General features: G+C 37.9%; 1 protein-coding gene across 4 annotated transcripts in view; it reads right to left on the minus strand.

Moving 5' to 3' along the window:
• Nucleotides 1-27,055, minus strand: part of MYO6 (myosin VI) — a 78,833-nt gene that overhangs the window by 32,891 nt on the left and 18,887 nt on the right. For all 4 annotated transcript variants that reach the window (XM_061460445.1, XM_061460444.1, XM_061460443.1 and 1 more), the window contains exons 8-16: nucleotides 25,009-25,173; nucleotides 20,361-20,441; nucleotides 14,912-15,092; nucleotides 12,444-12,588; nucleotides 5,132-5,289; nucleotides 4,066-4,157; nucleotides 3,716-3,788; nucleotides 2,464-2,591; nucleotides 1,288-1,383 (exon numbers count right to left, since the gene is read on the minus strand). In XM_061460445.1, the coding sequence (XP_061316429.1) occupies nucleotides 1,288-1,383; nucleotides 2,464-2,591; nucleotides 3,716-3,788; nucleotides 4,066-4,157; nucleotides 5,132-5,289; nucleotides 12,444-12,588; nucleotides 14,912-15,092; nucleotides 20,361-20,441; nucleotides 25,009-25,173 (1,119 nt within the window). The remainder of the gene's footprint in view (nucleotides 1-1,287; nucleotides 1,384-2,463; nucleotides 2,592-3,715; nucleotides 3,789-4,065; nucleotides 4,158-5,131; nucleotides 5,290-12,443; nucleotides 12,589-14,911; nucleotides 15,093-20,360; nucleotides 20,442-25,008; nucleotides 25,174-27,055) is intronic.

The raw sequence follows: 27,055 nt of genomic DNA on the forward strand, positions 1-27,055 counted from the left end.
TTTACACAATTTGGAAAGTGAAATGAAAAATGGATAGTACTATGATTATTTAAGAACAGTTGATTTCATAAAAGATATTGTCCTTTCCTACAAACCTTACCTCTCATGTTTATTTTGAATTGGCTTACCTAACTTTAGAAGTTAAAAAAAACGTTACACAGACATTCTGAGATCAAGACACTACTATGCAATTCCACACTAACAGAATTCTCAATAGCTTTTGAAGCAACTTTAATAGTTACTTTGGTAATTATGAACAGAAGAGGACAAGGCTAATTTGAAGAAAATACGAATTTGTCAGGTATCACATGAAAGGGATGAGAATCAAAAAACACAGGCCTCTAAAATTTCCTTGGACTATGAAAACACCAGATCGGACTCTGAATGCAGCCAGCTGAATGTCCTCACCACAAATCAAATTGTGAGAATTGCCTCAAATGCATTGAGAAAGAGAAACAAATAACAGGTGAGGTACAAGGTAGCTATAGTCGAAAAGTTTTAAGATCCAGGCTAAGAAAGTTCCTCTGGGGAAAGGAATAAATTAAGTCAAGCATATTAGCATAGCTTCTGGACCAAAGCTAACTCATATCTGATTCACTCTGACAGCACAGCTTATGTGCTTGTATCTGGCTTCTCTGTTCCTGAAGACACTCCAAGGTAGTATTAACATATCATGATGAGATACACAGTTAAATATAGAGCACCAGGAAAAACGTGTTCCAATTTTATTGATTATTTTGACACTGACTCACTCAGTGACCTCAGAAAAATGAGGTATAGGTTACACAAAGACTTCAATTTTCTTATCTGTAAAATGACCCTACAGGATATGCCTACTTCTAACAGCACAGCAATCATTACAATTCTTGGAGTGCTCTGAAGCACATATGAAGAAGTATGCATTTTTAAATGACAAAAAAGCCATCTCTGGAAGTAGCTTTGCTCTTACACACTGGAGTTACAGACCAGAACAACAAAATAATTATGGATCTTCTGTTTATCCTAAAACCTGGTATTTTTAAAGTAAGAGTTCAGATATTGGCTTCAGGTGTTTCAATGTTTTTGAATATATCTGTATTTTGAGGATGGCAACTTCAGGTATTTTGTCAGACTGTTAATTTGAGAAGTTAAAAGAAACAGTCAATTCTGTCACATACAAAATTAGTTTCAAATCTAAGACATCAACTTTGGAATTTCTCTTCTGTGAAATTAAATTTTATTATTTAACTGAAAAATACAAAAATACTACAAAGCATAACAGAAAGAGTTTTGCGAAAGTAAACTTACAGTCTCGTAGCATACTGCTCCTGCAAAATGCCGGATAATAAAGCCTTCATCATCTCTGATATTTCTGTGAACAGCCAATTTAGACTTTCTAGGAATCTGCAATTTAAAAATTGAATTACAAAGAAGAATTACACTGGAGAATGAGAAAAAGTTTATTCTTAAAACATCACCACAACTTTGCCAGGAGCACTAGGTTTTAAAAATGGCACTTCCTGCAGTACAATTATGTTGACCACTGACCTTCCCATTCAACACAAGATACTCAAAAACCTGCTTTCATTTTCATTCTCATTCACACCCTTAAGATACCTCACATTCAAAACAAAGGTCACCAGGATTGTTAACATTAGCTTTTGATTTTCTTTCTGCCTTTAACCAACGATTTCAACACCATTCATTTCACAGCTGATGAACAGCCTTGTCAAATGAACAGGATTAGACGGAAGTTGAAATTATATGTTTAGATGCTATATTTTAAAAGACAACCACCTACCTGATCATACACATAGAGATAAAAATGTTTCATTGCACAGTAATCTAGTTAAGCAAGATTAAGTGGGAATTTAACGAAAGATAAATGGAAGACAATTTTATTTAGCTCCTTTTGCTTGCATTTTTCAGCAGGGAACAGAGTTTTGTTTTGTTTGGGTTTTTTTATTTTGCATTTCAACAGAAGTAATGTAAATTGCAATAATTTGTATGACTACTCTACAAGGTGCTGTATGTTAAAGAATTAACAACAAAAGGTTTTGCTTGTTTTCCTTATTTTCATCTGTGAAGTGCTAGCTAGACACTCCATGTGAGTCACATATTCTCTAAAGCAAGCAATTTTTGAAAGGAACAACAAAACAGTTCATAGTAGATATGAAATAATCTAAATTAAAATGTGGCTTTATTTCCTTTTCATGCATTACATGTTAATAAGCTCCAAGTATCAGTGAAGAATATGGCTTTAGCTTCAGCAGGAAATAAGAATTGCTACTTAAGCAAGACTTAAGCCTTCAGTGAACTTTTTAACAAACTAATAACTAAACGTGGCTTTAACAAAAGGATATGGATTGTGCAAACTGGTCTGGTATGAGATTTCTTAGGAAAGGTTTTCATTAACTTGGAAGTGTTACTTTCAACTGTTCCAAGAACTATTTTATTAAAACAAGACAGCAAAAATAAACCTACAGAGAGCCTGAAATGGTCCTTGTGTTTTTGGTGCACAACTGAAGTAAAATGCTGGTCGCTTGGTTGGGGAAGACGATTTTCTTCATCCAGAATATCCAGTACACCTATTAATTTTGCTTCAATCAAATCTATCAATAAAACAAAAGATATTTACAAAATTTGAATATATAAATTCAGATCAGAACTGAACATTACAAATTTAAAATACTACTTATCCAATTCTGTATAAAGGTACCTAGAGAGAGCTGTGAACACAAAACACAGAAAGTAATTTCAAATTAATTCTACATATCCAAATTGTTGATTTAATCTATGTCCTATACATACCAAGTTCTAAGTCTAACACAAGCAATGTTGGGAAAAAAAAAGATAAGGCATGGATTGTTTGGTTTTTACTCTTGGTCTCAAGTTTAATTTAGTCATCTAACTCCCAAAAGGTGCCAAAATACTTCTAATGGTTGTGTGGTATAACTATAGGTCTTTATGTGGTAATTGGTTATCCCACTTCCTAAAACAATAAGCATTACAAGGCAAATACTTCCATTCACAACAAGATCCAGGAAGGAGAATTAAATGCATTTAAGAAAAGCAGATCAGACTTTAGCATACAGTAGTGGCTTCACAACTTTTTACAAGTAACTTTTCACATACATATACAAAAGCCCTTGAAAGCTCACATAAAAATTCATGCCCTTGAAAATATTAGACACAAGAATTTTGCAGCTTTTAAAACTTTTTTGTATTATCTATGAAACTGTTATTGTAAGAGGAATTTTTACTACCCAATTTTCTTCTGTGGGAAGGAAGAAATAATACTTGTACTGCAGCAAGGCCTGTGAACTCTCACCACAGACTTTAAACAGTATGAGGCTATATATAAAGCACAGAGACAGCTTCAAAGCAAAGAATTTATACTCATAAAATCTGAATACGCTAATTTAGCTACAGACAATATTTTTCGCCAGACGCCCTTACATGCTTCTTTATTTACCCTATTTAGGGGTTCCACTTAGTTTTCTAGGAAAACGCACAGGAAATTCACAAGTCCTAGCTGCAGTTAACACACACTGTAGGACAACATGGCTCTATTACTAACCAGAACTAGAATGTTATACAAAGCTGGAAGAATTCACAAGGTTGCAAGTCATTATAAGCATCAAGTTACTAGTACTATGTATATCTTGCTTTTTCTCCTTGAAGCTTTTTCTTCCATGACACTAATGAATAGCTCAACATTTCAAGAAGTACATACCTATACAGTCCTGATTATCTACATAGCGCACTTCATTAACCCCCAGGCCTTCCTTTTGGTAAAGTTCTTGCTCCTAAGAAAGGTAAAAAAAAAGTAATTGAAAAGATAAAGCACCATTCAACATATGGATGCTTCATTTTAATGGATGGTAAAAAAGAAGAGGAAAAAAAGACTGTTGCTTTTTAAAGAGCTATATTATTTTCTGACACAACTAGATGTCACACAGTAGGAAAGCTGTCAGCTGATTTTTTTTTAATCTAAGCATAATGTGCAGTCATACTGAAAGCAGTGCTACTTTAGGTATCTCCCTACTTAAAAATATAAAGCCTCAAATATAAAATTAAACTTACCTCTTTCAGAATCCTTTCATTAAAAAACTGCTGCAGTTTTTCATTACAGTAGTTAATACAGAATTGCTCAAAACTGTTGTGTTCAAAGTATTCTGAAAAACAGAAAATAAACTTCTATGATAAACCAGTGTTCCAAGAACTTACAGTAGAGAATAAATAAGAGAAGCTTCACAGTACTAGTACTTGAAGATGTATTCAGATCCATATCTCTTTACTTTCAGTAAAATACAAGCTTTCACAGATTTTCAAGTTGTGAATAAAACAGATATAAAAATACTGCAACAGATCATATTTCCAAGACAAATAACAGCTTTATCTGGCAGCAAACCAAAGCAAGATGCTACCATACAGTAAAACTGTACCAATACATCCTCACCCATCCATGCTACAACAGGCTAGCATAGCATACCATAGCTCTAGAGACCCGAAAACCAAAATTTCCTTGGTTCATTCTTTATGGAACACCTTAGCAGGGTGAGAGCACACCATAAAACATGCCCTAATCTGAAAACATGCCCCTAAAACTGGACAAAAGCTTTCCAGGAATGACCAATGCCCACCACTTTCTTGGAGCAACCAGAAGCCCAAAGTCCAAATCTGTAACAGCACTATCCACCCTCCGGGAAACAGTATCTTAATTTGGAGACTTCAGTTGGCTGTTAGTATCCAGTGATCTTCTCGGGACTGAATGGGGAAAGAGCACGCACATACAATATGTTTCCTAATTCTACTAGCTAGCCACAGTTCCAAATTATTAGTCCTTCAAAATCTGCGTGTATGTAGACATTACAGGAATCTGAAATCATTACAAAGATGCTTAGTTTCACACTAATGCTTGTTAGTGTTATTAGGTCACCAGGAGAAGCTCTAGACCTCCTCTACTTTCTTGGGTCTCTGGAAAGCGAAACTTTAACTGCTCTCTTGATATTTTCTTAAGTCCCTGTAACTCATCCCCCCCCACAACCACCAGAAAAAACCACTCCCACTCTCCATTGCAAAATTTATCACTGAATCTTTGGTGGCAATAAAAGACAACAAGAAATTAATTTGTATTTTTTATACTTACCAAAACCAGCTATATCTAGAACTCCAATGAAGAAAGAAGAAGTCTCAAATGGAAAACACTGGTTTACCCTATTCACTACATGGTCAAACAGATGACTATACACCGTTTTAGCCAAGGCATCACGAGCATTGTTTGCTTGTTCCACTTTCAAGGGTACCCTAAAAGCCAAAAATACAGATCTTATTTTTCAGAATTCCTTACTCTGTGTCGTGGTTTAAACCCAGTCAGGTAACTCGTTCGCTCACTCCCCCCCTTCTTTCCCTCCCCCTACTCCCAGAGGGACGGAAAGGGGAATCGAAAAGAATGCAACTCCCACGGGTTGAGATAAGAACAGTTTAGTAACTAAGGTATGACACAAATCACTACTGCTACCACCAATAATAACAATGATAAAGGAAATAACAAGGGAAGAGAATACATCACCTCACCACCAGCCAACCGATAACTCGCCCCCCCCAGCCTGACCAAGCACCAACCCATACCTCCTCCAACCCTGCAGTCTCCCAGCCCTTCTGGCTAACTCCCAGTTACATCCTGGGCATGATGTGCTGTGGTATGGAATACCTCTTTGGTCAGCTTGGATCAGGTGTCCTGTCTCTGCTACCTCCCAGCTTCCCCTCCTCCCTGGCAGAGCATGAGGCTCACAAAGTCCTTGGTCAGGGTAAACATTGTTATCAGCTCTGCTCCCGAGCTGAAAGTCAAAACACTGCACTGCACCAGCTACCAAGAAGGAGAAAAATGACTGCTACTGCTGAACCCAGGACACTCTGAAATACTGAGCTTGAACCCTAAACTTAAAAAGTCTAATTTTTGTATATATATAAAAAAATAAAAAATAAAAAATAACACCACCACCACCAAAAACAAAAAGGAAAAATAAAACCTGAGCTGTAGGCCTAGGTAGGAAACAATCTTGCCAAGTTAACCTAACTATCCTATTTACATAAAGAATTTTTCACTATCCTCAGTAGAGGCAGAATGCAGATGTTTTCATACTTGTTTATTAGATAATTAGAAACTATATTGACAATTATCAGAGAAAGATATTTAAAGTATATACAGCTCCACCTACAAAAAACACTTCAGCTATTTATTTCTGAGGTGCCTCGTTACAATAAAACCTATAGTTCAATTTTGCTCTGACATCTTTGTCCCTGTGCTTTCATAAGGGCTGTAACTAAGGTTATAAGGCTGTAAGTTAATCACCAATATGTTAAAAAACATAGATAAGGGAGTGTGAAAGTTAGATGCAATTCCAAAATAAGGATTCTTTTAAAAGACTGGAAAGAGAGGCCTTTTAAGAGATGATAATTTATTCTCTCTCTCTTACTCATAAACCTTTATTCTGCATTGTGATTATTTATTGCAAGTCTATATCCCAGTTTAGCAGCCAAAAAAAAAAACAAAAAAACAAACACCCCCTCCCTCAAAAAAAACACACACACACACAAAAAAAAAAAAACAAGAAGAAAAAAAAACAAACCCACACACCAAACAACAAAAAACCCCACCACCCAACCCCTACAAGTTTTCTCATTTTTACCCTTCCAATTCTCTCCCCCATCCTGAGAGTGCAGCTGAGTGAGGCTTAGCTGCCAGCTGGGGTTAAACCATGACAACAGCTTACTGATACTGCATCATTTCCTTCACTTCCCAGAATTCACAAGCACTAACTAAGTCATATTTATTATTTCTTTATTTTTCAAGGATGGTATTTCTGATAGAGAAACATGAGACTGATGGATTTCTATTGTGACTTGTGTTAAGTCAGGGAATCAGACTCCGTTCACTAAGGACGCCTGCAGCTACATTACATTTGATAGTAATTAGCTTTAACACACAATCTTGTCTTCCGATAAGTATCTCCTGACTTAAGGTAACAAGTACTGACAGAAATCTTATCTTATAAATAGAAAGAAGGTACCTTTACATTCCATTCTGATACGTTTAAGAGATCAGAATACTAATTCCCACACGTCAGCTGCAGGCCTATTACATAATACAATACACTAAAATCATTCATGCTTTCCATTTACTTTTTTTTTTCCTAACAACACAGCAAACAGTCATACTTCTAGAGAATGTATTTATCAAACAGCCCTGTTCTTCAAAAATATCCTATTCTGCCATTATTAAGGAGGACTCCAGAGGCTGCACAAAACCTTATTGTTAAATTTCACAGTATGCAGCAGAAATCTACAGAAAGTAAATGTATCCCTGCAATGCATTTTGCACAGCTGAAAGTACAGAATCACAAAATAATGCTGAAATTGCATTGGGCCAGGAAATACAGAATAGTCCTATTACAGAAGTGACATTCAGAACAAGTAACTTCCTTCTCATGAACTTGCTCCCAACTCTGCTCCTCCTTTCCTGTGGTCTGCACACTAACAAAGGAACCTCTTTTGTCCTCCTGACTGACCAGGAAAAAAATATATTTTCCTATCGCCGTTTCACCTTCTCCCTTCATCAGCTACATGTAAAGAATAGGGAAGAAATTTTACTAAATTCTGAGCCATTTGGTAAGGTTGCAATAAAAAACAAAACAAAACAACAAAAAAAACCCTCAACTTGTTTGGTTTTCATACTAACTTATTCATCATGTTTTCCAGCAATCCAAGGAATCTGAGGCCTAAGGGAAAGCATTCTCGTGGGCTAGATTTATCCTGTGGACAATTCTGTGCAGTACCCAAACATTTTCTAGAACACATAAACTGCAATTAAAATAGGCACAATTTGCCCATGGTTGACAACAATTAAGGGAGAGAAAGCAGGTGAAGTGATACCCATCCATTACTGTCATCCAGTAGTTACTGCTTCACAAATAAAATGGCCTGGATGAATTAACCGTACCTAGTGAAAGGCCTACATAACTAAAGAATATAAGCAGCACATTTGTAATTTGAGAAAAGTTTCAAAATCTGTAGAAAAACCTCTTCTTTTTTTAACACAGTACTTTTCCAACAGAAGCTTTGGCACCACTATCCAAAAATATTGCATTCTGGTAGAAAATGTACTCCAAAAGGAGCTGGAAGATCAGGAGTGATGTAAGTTAAATTTTGCACACTGTAAAATAATTTACTTTATGATGACGGAAACCTTTTTGAAAGTCTTCTTGGAAATGGAGAAACTGAGCAAAAGAGGAGTACAGCACATTTACAGTCTAAGAGGTGTACTGGATTTTGAATACTAACACATAATTTTTGTATGTAAACATACTTCACATGGATGGCAAAAACATCAGCCAACATTATGCTCTTTCTGGGAGACTAACAGGGACAGATAAACACAGTGCAGCTGTCAAGTGTCCCTGGCAGTCCACCGCACATTAGTATCTAATAAAAGTCAAAGAGACAGTATTTAACATCACCCTCCTACTGTTCCTTGTTGGCTCCGTTGTGCCCAGCAGAACAAAACCTTTGTTATACTCTAAGCAGTGATTTCAGCTGAGCTATTCATTCACTGTGACCTGCTAGGACTCACATGATCTACTTGCACACAAAAGGTCCCTAAGAAAGAGAGCAAAATGAGTAGCTCTTTGGGTTGATGGAACAAAATAAAACAATGTGCTTGTCAAAACCCTAATTTTGATGGCAATCAAATAATTTAGAAACTATTGCTACTGTGGAAAACCTGGTGGCTCTTTAATAAACATCTAAAACATTATAATCCACTTTCCTTGCACATGCAGTAAGGCACACGAGAAAAAGATATTTGTGTACTTGTTAGCATATGTTTGCATTTAGCTGCACAAGTTTAGAAAAGGCTAGATAAAGAGGCTTAATGCATTAATCCTTTGAGATAGTGGAAGGAGTCCTCTGAATTAATTTTTGCTATTCACAAAATAAAACATTGGGGAAAAATGAAGTAGTTCCACAGGAACATAGCTTCTTGTGCTTGCAGACTTTTGAAACAGTACACTGCTAGCAATGCCCCAGGCTTTTCAGGATAAATATGCTGAACAGAAAATCTTTACAGTCTTAACCCAAACTGAATTTGAAGCTGTATCAGAAATTGAATTTGTTCTTAAGAAACCTTCCTTGACAGGGTTACTTGAGATGTGGTGAAAGGGAAGCCATATATTATGAAAAACCTTTGCTTTAGTGCTTGCTGTGTGCCATCAAACATTCTCAAAGGGAAACTATACAGAAACACTTTATATGTTATGTGTACAACAGACAAAACTAATCTGCTCTCAGAGGATGAGTCAACAGTTCACTGAGAGCATTTCCAGTGGGGTGCCATCTGAATCTGACATGGATATGATTTGTTCAACCCCCTTCTTCTTCCCATTAACACTTTCACTTAAAAGGAATACGAAAGTAAGGGTATTTTCAAAAAATGGTCTGGTAATACCGAACTAAGAAAGCAGAAAATCTTGGTAACAACATCAGCATACAAAATTATTTTCACAAATTGAAAACACAATCTAAAAATCCACAAGATAAATTTTGGTAAAGGTGTGTGATGGTATACGTAGGAGAATTCAAAAATGCAAATACAAGATGAAGATTAACCAGGTAAGCAGTGAGCTGGCAGAGAAAGTGGATCACAAGTTGAATTAGGTAAAAAACGTTACTAACTTTCAAAACCTTCAATTGTCATACTGCCCTGTGTTAATATGAGCACCATCTGTACTGTATTATATATAATTTTCTACTCTTAATGTTGCCCATAATACTGCTAAAATTTATCCTGGATGAATACATCAACGATTTTGTGGTCAATTTAGACACGGTCTGGAAGACAGCAAACAGTAAAATCTGGAAAATACTGGCCACTGGAGGCACTATGACCTGCAAGACCCATGTCCTCCTACACGTTAAAAATTGTTATAAGGCAAAAATTACTTGTAACTTTCTGTATCAGTTAATAAAGCAGCAAGAAGATAGTGACCAAGAGTCCTCAATTTCTAATAACTGAGGGGGAGAAGAGGAATTTATAACCACTTTCCAGTAATACATTATTGGATATTCTGAAGAGATCTAGATCTTGAGCTTTTAACTGAAAGCAGAATAACCGCTCCCCAGTCATTACTTACTATTTGTCCCAGCATTATAACTCTTTCCATGGTAGTCACTATGAAGTTCTAACTCTTGAACATCCCTTCTTTCAAAGTACAGAAATAAACAGACCACCAAAAAGCTACTTGTTTTCTCTACTAGAAATACACCCCAAAGATCAGCTATTTGGTAATAATGTCTTACTGGAACAACTGCCTATACCCATGCTAAACTTAAGACTCCTGAATATGAATTAATTCAGAAGAGCTTCTGTGTTTCCTAAAAAAAAAAAAACCATTATGGTAAAACAGCACAGACTGTCACTGATGGCTTACTGTGCTCCAGTTTTGGCCAGGAAGATCAGTTTCACCCTGCAGATTAGGAAGCAAACACTGAACAGTATTTCCATTAAAGCTATTGTATTTTAATTTATCTTTATTGGTTAGAATTAGGTAGAGTTCAAGATTACTTTTCCTTCACAGAATGAGTTCTTGACCACTGGAAACCTTCATTACTCAAATCCATTACATCACTTGAGAACTAAAAATGCTGATGCTCTCAAGTTCTCAAAGGTCCACTTTTCACCTCAGAAGTCCGACATAACTTAAGCATGCATTAACTAACACCGGACACCTTACTGGCCACAGTGACATACAAAGGTTAAATCAATCAGCTATTACTTTGTTTCAGTCCACAAGTTTATGATGTATTATCAAATACTTCATACTACAAGACATAAATATAAATTATAGTAATACATTTCAAAAGACATAAAATATGGGAAGAATTTATATATTCCACATTAATGCAGATAATTTTAACTTTCAAATATTAAACTTCTGGTATAATATGCATAAAGCTGTATTTCTGATTCACTAAAACAATCTGGTTGTTTCCACAAGTCAATAGGAAGTACCTGTGCATTCTTCCAATGACTGACGTGAATGCCAATCGGCTTCTGTATTAAAAGACTAATGCATTCAGCTAAACATTGACAACTACTTTCAACATCCTTCAAACTGTTTAGCCCAAGTTCAGTTTTTGATGCGGTGTTTTCTTTACCTCCAGAAAATACACAACACAGAAACCTAAATGTTAAAAGACACAATTCAGTTGCATGCAGCTTAGCTGGTATCCCTGACAGCTTGCATGCTAGTGGGAGCAATCTCAAGAAGAAAAAATTGTGGTGGAAGTTAGAGGTTTCTCACTAGAACAAAGGAAACATCTCCACATACAGAAAGAAAACACTACCCTAATTCTGTGCCTAGGCAGTTACCCTGATAATAGCTTCTTGACAAAATGAAAGGAATAATCACAATTTTTTAAGGTCATATTTACTTCAATAGTGATGCACTCATAAAAGCTACAGGAAAAAAAAAAACAAAACACCAAACAAAACAAACAAAAAAAGACCTTTCCCTTAAATTCATCCTGTTCACTATTCTTATTACAAGAAAGATTCATCCAAGTATCTTCTGAAATACTTCAGGCACAGCACTAACAATCCTTGACCTAGTGTACCTGTTAGATCTTCTAGCATATCTAATTTTCAATGTGAGCTACGGATTTAACAGGCTGATCGCTATGCTTTCTTTGGCCACACAGCGCACTCACTGGAACGTGAGGGACTTCATAAAATGTGATAGCGACTTATTCAAAGCTGTTTTTTTCTTGAAAATGAAACACACTTTAGTCAGTCATTGTACAACTGCCACTCTTCCCAACGAAGATTAAGATAATACTCCAATAAACTAAAACCAAGCAAGCCCAGGCATCTAAAAACATGCATTTGGACCAACTGCTTTGGGAAAATAAAACCAAATAACTAAGAAAAACCCAAAAAAGCTGTGTTAATAATTAGCCATCTCTAAATTATCGTTTGCATGACGGAAAAGAATAGCACGTTGTTGCCGTTTTGAAGGGACGAAGGATGTGAGTCTGCTGCAGACTCGGATTTTTGCAGCACCATGGGGTTTGTGTTTTTGTAAACCACTAAGTAAGCGACATGAACAGCTGCACTTGCGCTGACTGCAACTCGGTTAATACTCGTCAAGAGGGAGTCTGAGCGCGTTTTTCCCGCTGGTACGGGAGGGGACGAACCCCGTCGCAGGGGGCAGACCAGACCTTGATGCGCTGGGGCGCGAAGCGAAGTCTAACAGATGGGAGAGGAGCTGGGCCGGTTCCACGGCCCCCGGCCCCGAACCGCACTTGCTGCAGACGCCCCTGTGAGCACTCCGGCGTACGCGCGTCTCCCCCCGCCACCCCGGGGCCGCGGGGAAGGAAAGAGAGGGGCGGCGCGCAGGACTCACTTGATGACCGTTCCTTTGGCGCCCCCTGCCGTGGTGAGCATGACGCGCGTGGTTAGGCTGCCGCGCAGGTCCTCCCGGTCGAGCCCCAGCAGCGCAGCGCAGCACTCCAGCGCCGGCTCGCTCCGCGGCCCCACCGTGCAGCCCCCTGCGAGCAACAAGCACAACCCAGCTCCGCTACACCGCCGGCACACCAACACCGCCAGGCGCTGCCCGCGGCGGGCAGGCGCTGGCGCGCTCGTCTGCTGTAAAGCCTACTCGCTAGGGTCAGTTCAACAGCTGCCATTTGGGCCGTTTTATAGGAAATTCTAGGGAAAAAACACTGAACTGGTGATGATCTTGTCATGGCGACTAGAAGTAACATCAATTTTAAAGGAATTAAAGATTGCCTCTGGAAATTAATTCCTGTATTAAATGTGAAGAGCCAGTTCTCAAAACCAAGAGCCCCCAAAGCCGAAATAACAACCCAGACAACAACAACAAAGTCAAAAAAAAAAAAAAGCCAAAAAAAGCCAAATGAAAAAAAAAAAACCCAAAACTATGTGTGAAATTCTGTATTTTTTGAACATCGTTCTAAGCATGGGCTGTTCAAAAGCTAAACTGCTTGTAAATGAAAGAACTACCCCAAAATGCTAAAATGCTAATAAATACCTAGCAAGTAACTGCAGCGATGTAACTAACTGCATCTAGGTGTTCCTGCAATCCCCCAGACTTCCTTGCACTGCAACAGAAGTTCCTGGCGCAGCACTCCCAGCACTTAACATTTTCAGATACTGGTATGTACATTTTCCCAGGTAAACAGCAGGGAGGTGTGCTATCTTCTGCCTGGCACAACGGCCTCAGTGCCAGAGCTTGTCCAGCTACTACAGGTTTGTAACTCTCTAACTGAAGCACTCAAAACACTTCAGCAAAATCTAACACTTAATTACATGTGCCATGATTACATTTCCTGTTGTTCTCAGTAAAATTTATTTCTACGGGTTAAGTAAAGAGACCAAAAGGGATAGATAAAAAACTTAAACACTATGTGAAATCCTTAGCTCTACAATGACACTAAGAAAAAAAAAATAAAAAGAAAAGGTAAAAGGAGTCCTTAAAAGATTGAGGCTTTTGTGGCTTGATTTTGGAAGCTCTGAAACAGCATTTGTCTTGTAGTAACCAGCTTTTGTTTGGTGTTTCCCAGGTTTTTGAAGCAGCAACAGGACTTCAGAGGGTCTCTGCTAAGAGACACACTGCCGTGCACCCTGTGTGTACACATACAGTGTGAGAGCAGAATACAGCCTGTATTTGCAACAAACATTTCAGAAGTTCAGTAACTTATTCCAGGGGGGAAAGGTTTGAAATTCCAAATTCAGAGAAAATAAGTTTTCTGGTATCCTCTTTCTCTTCTCTAAATCCTGACTTTCCTCACTCTCTGTGGTTCTTTCTCCTTGTTTGTTTGCTTCCTGAAACTGTCTCTGCACTCACATTTGCACCCTCCTCACTCTGTCCCACCCTGTCAATCCCAAAATCCCAAATCACAGCTCAAAACAGGGAGCTCCCTGTCAGCTTACTGCTGAGCCCTGTGAAGCCACTGCTCTTCTCTACTCTGATGTTTTCCCAGATTCAGTCACATTAATCATGTTCATTTCATGAAGATGGAGACATCATGAACTGATACTGGGAAGGTTCTGATTTGACCAAAGTGGGGAAAAAAACCCAAACCAGCAAACAAAAAAAAACCCCAAACAAACAATAAAACAACCCTCACCTTCTCTGTGACAACCCTTCTCTGTGAACTAACCAGTCTGAATTCTGTATCGGCACTACTTTGTTGAGGACAAATTGGACTAGAGAGCTCCTACAATCTCTTCTGAGCAGAGTGTCTGTACAGTTCTGTGGTGACTGTGCTTGGGGGTGGGAGCCTGTGAATCAGGCTCGATTTACCATTCAAAAACTAGCTATACATACTTGAAGCAGGAGTAAGAAGAACCAATTTCACTGTATCTGTGTATCTTGAAGATAAATATCTACATACATATCTTTTCTACTATAGTTAGATTTGTAGTATATTCAGAACGTGAGTTTTTTCAGTCTTTCAGGAACCTGTGGACAGCAGTTCTTAGAGATGCTGATTTCAGTACTGAGGTAAAAACAAATGTTTCAAAAGTACTCAATCCCCCTCTCAGCTTTCCTGCACATTCTACTATTAAGTCTCAGTTATGCTTATACCAACATATCTTTATATCAAATTTCGCACTGAAAAATTTCTTGAACAATTTCAGTGAGAGCCTATTTACTTTCAAAGCATGTAAAGAATTACAATTTTAAAATAAACAGGTAAACCTGACTTCAAAATGGAGTGAATTAAGACTAAATTACCCTTGAACACAAGGTAATTTTCTAAAGCAGTAATTCACGTGGAAGGGAATCATCGATAAACAAGAGACATTTTCAGTATTTTTACAGAAAACTGATTTGTTTTTTCTAACCTGAAGTGCTCCCAGCTTCCTCAAAATCAATATTTCCAAGGTGAAGGACACCAGCCACTACTCTAAAAAGATCAAGTTTTTCTGCATCATCCAGTCCAATCTTTTTCATTGCTGTGCACATTCTGTTGAAATCTCCATGATCATCTAAGAGTGGATCCTTCAAGGAACCTGCTTTGAGATACTATAAAATAACAAGATAAGCAAAAATTTCAGTAAGTGATTTTAAAGTAAATGCAATTATTAGCAGCCAAGAAAAAAAAACATAACAAAAGGCAGGGAAAAGCATGCTAAACTACGTAGAAAAATATTAGAGCTCTTCATTGCAAGAACCCTAATTTGTTTTAATTTGCTGACACTTTGAAGCATGATCTTCAAACTTCAAAGAAAGCTTCAGCCTATCTTCAGAAAGCAAAAGTTGGAGAATGTTACAGCTAAGGATGGGAATACAGGACTGTACAGGAATACAGCAGTGGAAAGGAAGACTCCAGCTAGGGAGCTATCTAAACATTTATACAAAGGAGTGCTTCTAGCCTCTAGCAGTTGAAAGAAGACTGACGTCCTTGTGATAGCATGACAGAACGTCTAAAAGGCCATGGGAAAGGAGTATAGGACAAACCAGAACTGGAAGAATTATCCCTATCCTAAACAGACTTATTTAGAGAAATATACTTGCAAATGTTTGCTGGTGATTAAGAAACAGAAAAGTTGTTTGCAGTGCTCTATGGGTTAGAAGAATACCAGCTACTTTTAAAACACCAATTTAACATTTTGTTGATTTTCCCAATTTAAATACATCAAAAGCCATTTTAACTATTAATGGGTTTAAATAGTAGCTAGTAACACATCTGCATGCAATCAAGAGTAACTGAACATGCACAGACTGAGCTACATTTTTAGTTACTTTAAAATGTTTTCAACTAAAAAGGATCATTAACTAAATAGAAGCCTCCTAATGTCAAATAAGCTAACACAATTTTCATCAAAACACCACATGCATCTGAAAAATTCACTTCACACAATACTTAGACACATCAGTAAAATTAAACTACATCTCAATTATGTAAAATGATCACCTCATCTTCCTGATAAGGAAAACACAAAAATAATTTTGAGTATTAATTTACTATTCCTTTTATTAAAATAAACAATTATTTTTCATAAAATGACAGAGAAAACACTAAATTTCTGATTTAAAAACCTGAGCAATGCAATATATTTCCTGTTTAAGTGGCTACAATAAGTTTAAATATCACTGGAATTTAATCCTTTATTGAGCCTTCAAATTCATGTGGCTGTGAATTTGAAGGGATTATGTAGTACGGCCTCATATAGTAGTTCCACTACTTAATGTCTAAAACATATTTTCAGAATTACTCTGTCAGTATGTTTTACTTTAGACAATTATTTCAAATCAAGTCCTTTACAGAGCACACTTTATGACAAAACACCCGCCTATAAATCATATCCGTAACAGAAGATTGCACAGTTCATCTTCCAGCAGCAAGAATAAGTGAATATTGATATTTTATGCCTACACAAATGATCAACTTTACAACAGATCTTCATTTAAGGCAAATTAGGTAAACTGAGGCAAAAAGGAAAAAGAGTAGGAAAAAAAGAATAGGGAAAAAAGATAGGAAAAGCCTCACGCTTGCAGGCCCTTGTTCTCATGGGTGACTTCAACCACCCTGACATCTGTTGGAAGGATGGTACGGCCCAGCACAAGCAATCCAGGAGGTTCATCAATTGTGTAGAAGACAACTTCCTTCTGCAAGTAATAGAGGAGCCAACAAGGAGAAGTGCCATGCTTGACCTCGTGCTCACCAACAGGGAAGCGCTCGTTGGAAATGTGACTCTCCAGGACAGCCTTGGATGCAGCGATCATGAGATGCTCAAATTTAAGATCCTCAGGACAGTGAGAAGAGCGTGCAGCAAGCTCACTGCCCTGGACTTCAAAAGAGCAGACTTTGGCCTCTTCAGGAACCTGCTTCGGAAGGTTCCATGGGATACAGCCCTAGAGGGCAGGGGGGCCCAAGAGTCTTGGTTGATATTCAAGGATCACCTGCTACAAGCTCAGGAGTGTTGCATCCCAACTAGAAGGAAGTGCAGCAGGAGGGCCAGGAGACCTCCTTGGATGGATAAGGAGCTGCTGAGGAAAATTCAGATGAAAAAGGAGGCTTATAATAAGTGGAAGCAAGGACAGGTGGCCTGGGAAGAGTACAGGGATGTTGTCTGGGAAGCTAGGGACCAGGTTAGGAAAGCTAAGGCCCAGTTAGAATTAAACTTAGCTAGAGGTATTAAAGATAACAGGAAGGGATTCTATAAGTACACAGCAAATAAAAAACAGACTAGGGAGAATATAGGCCCCCTCAGGAAGCTGTCAGGAGAAGGCTGAGGTTCTGAATGACTTCTGTGCCTCTGTCTTCACTGGCAAAGGCTCTGACCAAACCACCCAAGATTTGGAAGGCAGATGCAGGGACTGTGAGAATGAAGACCTTGGGCCCACTGTAGGAGAGGACCTGGTTTGAGACCATCTTAAAAATCTGAATGTGCACAAGTCCGTGGGTCCTGATGAGATCCATCCACGGGTCCTAAAGCAGCTGCTGAATGAAGTTGTGAACCCACTGGCTATCATATTTGAGAAATCATGGCAGTCAGGTGAAGTTCCCGATGACTGGAAAAAGGGAAATATAACCCCCATTTTCAAGAAGGGGAAAATGGATGACCCGGGGAATTACAGACCAGTCAGTCTCACCTCTGTGCCTGGCAAAATCTAGGAGCAGATTCTCCTGGAAGGCATGCTAAGGCACATGAAAAACAACAATGTGCTTGGTGACAGCCAACATGGCTTCACTAAGGGAAAATTCTGCATGACCAATTTGGTGGCCTTCTATGATGGGGCTACAGAACTGATGGACAGGGGTAGAGCAGTTGATGTCATCTACCTGGACTTGTGTAAAGCATTCAACACTGTCCCACACGACATCCTTGTCTCTAAATTGAAGAGACATCAATTTGATGGATGGACCACTCGGTGGATAAAGAACTGGCTGGATGGCTGCACGCAAAGAGTTGTGGTCAATGGCTCAATGTCTGGCTGGAGACCAGTAACAAGTGGTGTTCCTCAGGGATCAGTGTTGGGACCGGTCTTGTTCAACATCTTTGTCACTGACATGGACAGTGGGATTGAGTGCGCCCTCAGCAAGTTTGCTAATGACACCAAGCTGTGTGGTTCGGTTGATACCCTGGAGGGAAGGAATGCCATCCAGAGGGACCTCGACACACTTGTGAGGTGGGCACATGCCAACCTCATGAAGTTTAACCATGCCAAGTGCAAGGTCCTACACCTGGGTCGGAGCAATCCCAGGTACAGCTACAGGTTGGGCAGAAAAGAGATTCAGAGCAGCCCTGTGGAGAAGGACTTGGGGGTGTTGGTCGATGAAAAATGAACATGAGCTGGCTTCAGTGTGCGCTCGCAGCCCAGAAAGCCAACCGTATCCTGGGCTGCATCAAAAGGAGCGTGACCAGCAGGTCGAAGGAGGTGATCCTGCCCCTCTACTCTGCTCTCGTGAGAACTCACTTGGAGTATTGTGTGCAGTTCTGGTGTCCTCAACATAAAAAGGACATGGAACTGTTGGAACAAGTCCAGAGGAGGGCCACGAGGATGATCAGGGGACTGGAGCACCTCCCGTATGAAGACAGGCTGAGAAAGTTGAGGCTGTTCAGCCTGGAAAGAGAAGACTGCGTGGAGACCTCATAGCAGCCTTCCAGTATCTGAAGGGGGCTACAGGGATGCTGGAGAGGGACTCTTCATTAGGAACTGTAGTGATAAGACAAGGGGTAACAGGTTCAAACTTAAACAGGGGAAGTTTAGATTAGATGTAAGGAAGAAATTCGTTACTGTAAGGGTGGTGAGGCACTGGAATGGGCTGCCCAGGGAGGTTGTGAATGCTCCATCCCTGGCAGTGTTCAAGACCAGGTTGGGCGAGGCCTTGGGTGATATGATTTAGCGTAAGGTGTCCCTGCCCACGGCAGGGGGGTTGGAACTAGATGATCTTAATGTCCTTTCCAACCCTAACGATTCTATGATTCTAAAAATCTCCCAGCCAATGGGAAGAAATGACAAGAAATAAATATCTACCAGCTTTGTGCCTCATGGTAATACCAAATCAGCATTTCTGTTAAGTCACTCTCCACCATCCCTGATTATAGAAATAAGCCCACATTCAGGCAAAAGAAACTGGCATTAAATGCTCAGCATTACAACATACACACACTATAAATCCAGAAGTAGACATTACAACATTGACTTGAGCTATACTGTGTCTCATAGCTAGGCGTGAACTACATACAAGCTCAACTCCAATTTCTCAAAGGTAAAAGAGATGGCATGGTTGTTTTGGGAGAGAAGCTCTTGAGTAAAGCTATCTTTGTATTTTTCTACATGTATATGCAGCTTGCCCTGCTAATGAATCAGAAGTAAAGATCTGATTCAGATCTGAAGTATATTCCAGCTATACAAGTCAGAAATTCATACTTTAGGTATGAAGAGATGAAAATTACATTAGAGAACAGAGCAGAAGTTTAATGAAGTGTTTGAACAACTTCCAATTCACACATACTATTAATTCAGATCAAATTCTTTAGTGTCGTCATGTGAACGCTCAAAGGATTAAATGATACAAATTCTGGTAATTACAAATGATACAAATTCTGGTAATTACAGTTTTTCAAAATGTAAAGAGAGATGGAGCAAGAGGGAAGAAATGTTTTAATGTTTCACAGTTTCTTTCAGGAAATGCCATGCTCTGCTGTAAGTAACAATTCATAGCCAAGGGACAACAAAAAACAATAAAGAATGCAGTGTACTGCAAAGGGGTATAGACTTATGCTGGAAGTGAGGCTACATTGTTTTATAAAACAGTTTGGAGCATCACTTAAAAAATCCAGACAGTAAAAATAGCTCTGCAAAAAAAACTACTACTTATAGAATCATAGAATAGTTATGGTTGGAAAGGACCAAAGGATCATCTAGTTCCAACACCCCTGCCATGGGTAGGGACACCTCTTACTAAACCATGTTGCCCAAGGCTCTGTCCAACCTGGCCTTCTTAGCAGTAGCAAGATTTAAAAGGAAAATTACAAAGTCTTGGATAGGTTTTTGTTTTGCACAGAAGACAAGCTGCATCATTAAGTGTTATCATAATATAACAATAAAAATGAAACAATTTTATAATCTGTTCCATTTGGGATTTTAAATTGTTAAAATATATTGCTAGGACTGAACTCCAAAACCAGAGTTCTGAATATACCAGCATTGACAATACCCATTTAGACTTATAAGGATGTGTAAAATGAACATTTCGTTCCACACTGTAAAACTGTAATCATTATTTTCAACTCTATCTGCATTACATAATAATATAACTAACTGAAAATACAAACGTACCTCAGGACTCTTGCGATTTTGCAAAATCTGCTTGTCTGTTTCTTTGTTAGCAAAGTATCTGGTACAGCCTCGATTTAAATACTGTAACAACAAAAAAAGTGGAAATGTATACTTAGGAGTAAGGAAAACATGCTTTTACTTAAGGCTTGATCTACGTAGCTTGATTTAATCATATGATACCAACAACACAGTAGGTATTCAGAATCCATTCCTTGAAAATGAATTTATTTACATCTACAAAATTACCAAAGTGCAACAGTAACAACATTCTATTGAAAGCTTTTTAATTTTGGCAACTAAAATACTTTTTGATACAGTGGGATATTCAATGTTTTACTCGACTAAACCTGTGACTGGAAAAGACAACCAAAATCAAGAAACAAGAAAATAAATTTTCTGACCTATGTGTAGTATCAAACTTTACTCAATTTTTTCCTCACCAGTAAAATATTTCTCTAGGTAGTAAGACACATAGTGTATTAAAAAGCTTGAATAGTATTAAAAGCTTATAACATGGTACAAGCTGAAGCCTCATTCAGAAGCTGGCTTCTGATATCCATCTCATGTTGTATAGTAAAGGGAATAGACCAGGCATTCAGATAATGACTAACTCTTCCAACCAAATGGGACTGCCAGCTTTTTCCTTCTGATTCGTTCAGCTCAAAGTAAGAGCTCTGTCTAAAAGCTTGACAGAGTTCTTTGTCTAAAGGAAGTGAACTGATTCTTTGCTCTAGCCGCTGAACAAAGAAAATGTTTTCAACTAGGTGAACACAGATAATTCTACACTTTGATTAAAATTTCTATACAAAATTCTAAAAAGGTAATACAGCAATTCTAACAGCCAAAGAAAACTAGGTGACACATTTAATACTAAAGTGACAAGAAACACTGTTCAAAGTTAGCGTTGTGCTTAACAAAATATTGAAAAGTTTTCTTTATCAACCAATAAGAATGCAAAGCACAGCATATTTTAAACACAGTGTATCCCTGTATTACAGTACTAGAAACACTACTGCAGAAACTGGAGATGGAAAATGAACTTTTCAATAGGAGTGTGTGGAAACATACCTGACAGGCTGACAATGTGAACTACTACAGTATTCAGTAATAGCCAGTGTAGGAGACATTTAATCACCAGATAATGGCTTTCATTTGAAAGCTAAAAACTCAACTATATTTACATATTAAATGTAGGAGAAATTGTATTTTTGAAGCACACGAATGCACAGCTTGAGGTTACGATATACTAAGCCTAACAAACCATTATTCTTTTTTTCCCTTTTTTTTTACTGTGAAGTACAACACCCCCATACAACATCAGTGACCCAAATATAAGATGCACTGATTTCTCTCATATTAATGAGAATTACCTTAAATTTGAGATGGTCCTATCAAGTGAGTTTAGTGAAGATAAACAGGGCATGAAGTAAAACATGCTTGAATCTTGATAAGTGAGAAGGCACAAGACAGGTGGCACAAAACAGCCAATGCAAAACTGCGACTTTAGGGATGGGGTTTTTAAATAACCAATTTAAGAGTATGATTTTTTTTCTCAACTAAGTTCTTGTCCAAAAAAAAAATCAGCATCACTATCAAAATCCTGAACAATCATCAAATCTTTCCTAGTCTAATATCTCCATGTATTATTAGAAGCTTAAAAGAAGGCATTTATGTGACATTTGAGAGACATGCAGTCAACAAAAAATGTGGTAAAAAAGTGGCACAGGTTGATCATTCAGACCCATTTCATGATAGATCCTGGAGCAACAAGTAAGAATGAAGAAGACAGAAAAAAAAATTATCTTGACAAAAGTAATACAAATTTAGGAAGAAAATTAACCTTTTACAGGTCTTTTTTCCAAAATTCTTCTATAAAGCACTACTTCGCAAAAATTTAGTGCAATATAACTAATACATTTTAAGTATACTTACACTCATTTATATACATACAATGATGAAAATGATCCTAAGGGTATTTTAATTGAAGATAATGTAGTTTAACTTGGGTAGGGGGAGGGAAGAAGTGTCAAAATTTTTAAATATAACATGCAGGATGGCCCTTTCACATGAGCTCAGGATTGAAATACTAACTGATAGTACAGCAATAAACATTCTTAATGGAAATGAAAATACCTGCTGCAAAACTTAGAAGCAAACAAAATATGTCACAGTGTGGTAAGGCTGATATGACTGTAAATTATAAATGAAAAAGGCAAGTGCCTACTGTAAAGGCACTCAGGCTGTCCAGTACTGCACCAGCCTGATTTTCCGCAGGTTGCAATTCTGACCGTGACATCTACAACCTTGTGTGCTCACATGAGTGGAACTTTTGATTAAAAATGTCCCCAAGAGCGGGAACATGGCATAGTCAGTTCCAGAATTAAAAATCTATTAACTACAAGAAAGAAGTCTAAATAGAAAAATGGCTGCACAATAAAAAATATAGATTTGAAAATTTGTTCAAGATTTTAGCTTTAAATCATAGATGCAGATATTGTACAGAATAACTGCACAGTAAAGAAGAAAGTTTTGAAAATTAGTTCCATATTGCATTAAAATAAAATAAAAAAATTCCCAACCCTTTAAGTATTGTGTTGTGTGTTTCAAAAGAAAAGCCTTCCTCCTAGAGAAGAGAAGCATTTCTTAATAAGCATCAGATCAACTCACAACTGAGTACAAAGAGATGAACTATAAGAAGATACAAACTAAATATTTAAAGAAGTAATATGAGATTTATAAAGACCCCTAGGAACACCACTAAGGAAGTAAGGAAACTTACCCAAAAATATTGCCAGTGTCTTTTAGAGAGCAAGATCATCCAGACATCACAGTACAGATGTATGATGTGCACAATATGCAGTTCTGTGCCTGCTTCCTGGTTTATTAGTAATCAGAGATTGACTTGGCCAAGCCAAGGGGTAGCAGCAACCTGTTTTGTTATCTCTGTACACCCACCTTCCCCACAAAGAATGCACTGATTCAGGTCTTTCCTATGCAACCCCTGCTTTGCACAAAACTAGTAAGAACTTTGTATCTTTAAGGCTTCCAGCCCTCTGCTGAATTCTGATGAAACTAAGCACAAAAGATCTTAGGGAAAGTAACAGAAAAGTACAGTCCAAGTTTTATTTAGAAAATCAAGCAGGAGAATACACCAACAAAGAAAACAACCAACGCAGCAAGGTATTCTTTGTTAGCTGTGCTCCTCACCTCATTTAAGATAAAAGAAGTGTAAAAAGGTGACAGTTGATTAAAAGAAGTCCTTGTAATTCCACATTGTTGTGTTACAAAACAATTCCAAACCCACAGCAGGGATTTGGTCTATTTTAGAAACACACAAAATTCTCTTCTGTGAGATTCCAAGCCAAGCAGAAGCCAAGAAAGCAGTGAGAAATGGAGACAAATGACAGAATACAAGCAAACTGACCAGCATTTATCAGTAGGATTTGATCTGCCAATATTTTTTCTTTTTAATACAAGTCAACAAAGCCCATTGCAGTATCTGTAGATACTTACAATTCAAGTGTGATTGTCAAAAGGAAAAGAAAAACAAAACTAAACAAAAACCTAACAATAGGTTAGCAGGAAGGAATGATTGAAGGCTAGTCTTCACCTTACAAGTAACATCGGTGATGACAGTGTAAAGTGTGAAAAGGCTTAGAAGGACTCTGAAAGAGAAGGGACAATCAGGAAGACAATGAGAAACAGCTGTATCAGTAAAGCTGCACTGGTTGTATAGGGGTTCAATAATATTCTTTCCTCAAGATTAAAAAAAAATAAAAAAGCAATTATTGAGATATAACATGCTAAGAAATTAAAAGAGAATTTAAAAATAAGGGAAATGGGGTTGGAGCCTCTCAGGGAAACAGTCAACGAAACAGAGAACACAAAAAAACACTGCCAAGAAGGAAAAGAAAGCAAAAGGAAACATCACATTATTTGATCATTTTAGAAAACAATTCTGTGAAATCTGAACATAGAGTAGGGCAGGGGAAAGAAGGAAAGCTGGAACAAGTTAAACTGAAGTAGTAAAAAAGGTGGAAAAATGGTAGGAAAGGAATGCAAGAACTGAACTTAATGGTAGGAGGGAAAGCCAGCCTTTCTGTGGGATTGGGATATCTACTAGAAACCTAACACAGGATCAGGGTTTATCAGGAGAAACCTCATGGCCTCAGAAAAGGGCAGAAACCCCTAAAAATAAAGCATAGGGAGAAGAAGGGAAGGAAGTAAACAAATCAGTAGTAGTAAGAACAGGCTAACTGGATTGAATTTAAAAAGCCCATACTATCCAAGAGCTTGTCTTCAACCATGACCTCTGCTTCACCCAAGGTTTTCACCGTACCTTTCCGAGTTGGGATGACAAAACCGTGTATGCTATTTGCAAACACGGATATACATTGCAGCATAACTATTTCACTCTCCCTTCATTTCCTAACTAAAATTCTACTCTGCTTTTCCCTGGTATTGAACATTAACTTAACATTTTTTTAAAGAACTATGCACAATGATTCAAGTCTTATTTTCCTACTGTTTAAGTTCTCTTTCATTTAGGTATATTTATGAGTATTACATTCAGCACAGATTTTATTTGCATCTTATTAGCTTGTATGCAATATGAGCAGCTTTACAAACAGTGACTCCTCATACTCACCCTAAAGTTGTCAGGAGAGCTTAGATACAGTTTTTCCCTAATGTCTTCTGGAGCACCAGCACAAAGCCTGTAAAAGATATGATAATTCCTCTCCTCTTTGCCTTGCACACAAATCCTAGATTTCTCCAGAAGGTAATGCGATACAAATCCACCGACCACCAAATTCTAGGAGGAAAAAAAATATTTTTCTGATTATCTGAATATTTTTTTTAATTATTCGAGATTCAGAAGTTTTAAATTTACATTTCTCTGATCATAGGTTACTCAAGCACTGCTCCAAAGAAGATTAAAATATATCTACACCTAATACATATTAAGCTTAATAAAGGAAACCATTGCCTCCAGCATAATTTCTCCTCCAGCTCATATATTGTTACTCATACATTCCTCTTAAAAGAAGGGTCTGCTTCACCCAAACAAGCAGAAATCCTTGGCAGAATTCCAGTAGCTCCTGCAGAGCATTGCTACAGCCACCCTTGTTCTGGCCAGCAATAAGCACTATTACCAATTAGAACCTTCTCTAGTTGCATTTCCCCAACACTGTTGCAAAGGAGAATGAAGGGTTAAAACTGAAGATGACATATTTGGACAGCATCTTAGGCAGACTAATTATGAGCAAACATTTTATTTCAAACACTTGCTCTTCTTTTCCGAGATGGAAGTCTGACAGAGATTTTGAAATCCATTTATCTGGCCTGTGATAAAATTCCCTGCACCTAGACAAATCTTAATAGCAAGGAAATTCCTGAGCTTATGGCCATTACAGCAACTAAGAAGGACTTTTCATTGATGAGAAAATGAACATGAGCTGGCTTCAGTGGAGACCTCATAGCAGCCTTCCAGTATCTGAAGGGGGGGCTGTAAGAATGCTGGGGAGGGACTCTTCATTAGGGACTGTAGTGATAGGACAGTAACGGGTCAAAACTTAAACAGGGGAAGTTTAGATTGGATATAAGGAAGAAGTTCTTTACTGTAAGGGTGGTGAGGCACTGGAATGGGTTGCCCAGGGAAGTTGTGAATGCTCCATCCCTGGCGGTGCTCAAGGCCAGGTTGGACAGAGCCTTGGGTGACATGGTTTAGTGTGAGGTGTCCCTGCAGTGGGGTTGGAACTAGATGATCTTAAGGTCCTTTCCAACCCTAATATTCTATGATTCTATGACTTACTGACTGACAAATTTGATGCCCCAGTCTGTACTCATATTGCTTTGAGAAACCAGACCTAATAAGGTCACCACAAAGTGAAGTCTTGTGAAGCATGAAGTCTAGTAAAAAAGGGGCTCAAGTAAACAGGCTGATCTTACACTGGAAAGCTGAAACAAGCTTTTAAACAGTTTCTGAAGATATTGGGAATGCTATTTACTTCAGCTGAAGTAACATAAGCTTATTAACATGAACTGGATGAACAGATAGTCCCTCTACCCTTAAAAGGATTATCTAAACTTCCAAAGATTGGAAGTTTGGTTACAAAACCACGTGATGACAACTTAGGAAAAGACCAGATAATGAGCTCAGAGTCTGCAGCAAGGGAATGCAATAATTTGTTCATGTCATCAATCAGAAAGATTAGGAGGCTTGTACATAATCTATACAAAGATTGTCAACAAAAGTCTTCAACTTGGACATGCTGGAGAGCCATACACTCATACTTAGTTGTGGAATGTGTGTATACATACACTATCCAAACAAAACTACTCCCAAACAAAGAAAATTTTTCATAAGCTACACAGTGAATAGCACTTCTGACAAAAAAACTGTTCCATTACTTCTGTCACATATATAATACTAATGTGAGGTCCCAGAATTTCATACAAATACATAAAAACATCAAGAATTTATTCAGCATATTAAAACATTATAATATTACTATATTTGCTTATATTTAATATGCAGTTTACGCTTACTTGTGCTTTAAAGGAACGCATAAATACTTAAGAGCAATTAAGTTTTTCTTTAGATACACCTTTTTGCAAATGAAGGGAACAATTTTATTCTCTTGTGGATGAAGTAATTTTGCTGCTGACTTGACCCACTGTTTTCCAGTAGTGAC

This window comes from Pezoporus flaviventris, unplaced genomic scaffold (assembly GCF_033815535.1).
Source record: "Pezoporus flaviventris isolate CSIRO_AGI_PZ_B2104156 unplaced genomic scaffold, CSIRO_AGI_Pfla_v1 ptg000031l, whole genome shotgun sequence".
NCBI lineage: Eukaryota > Metazoa > Chordata > Aves > Psittaciformes > Psittacidae > Pezoporus > Pezoporus flaviventris.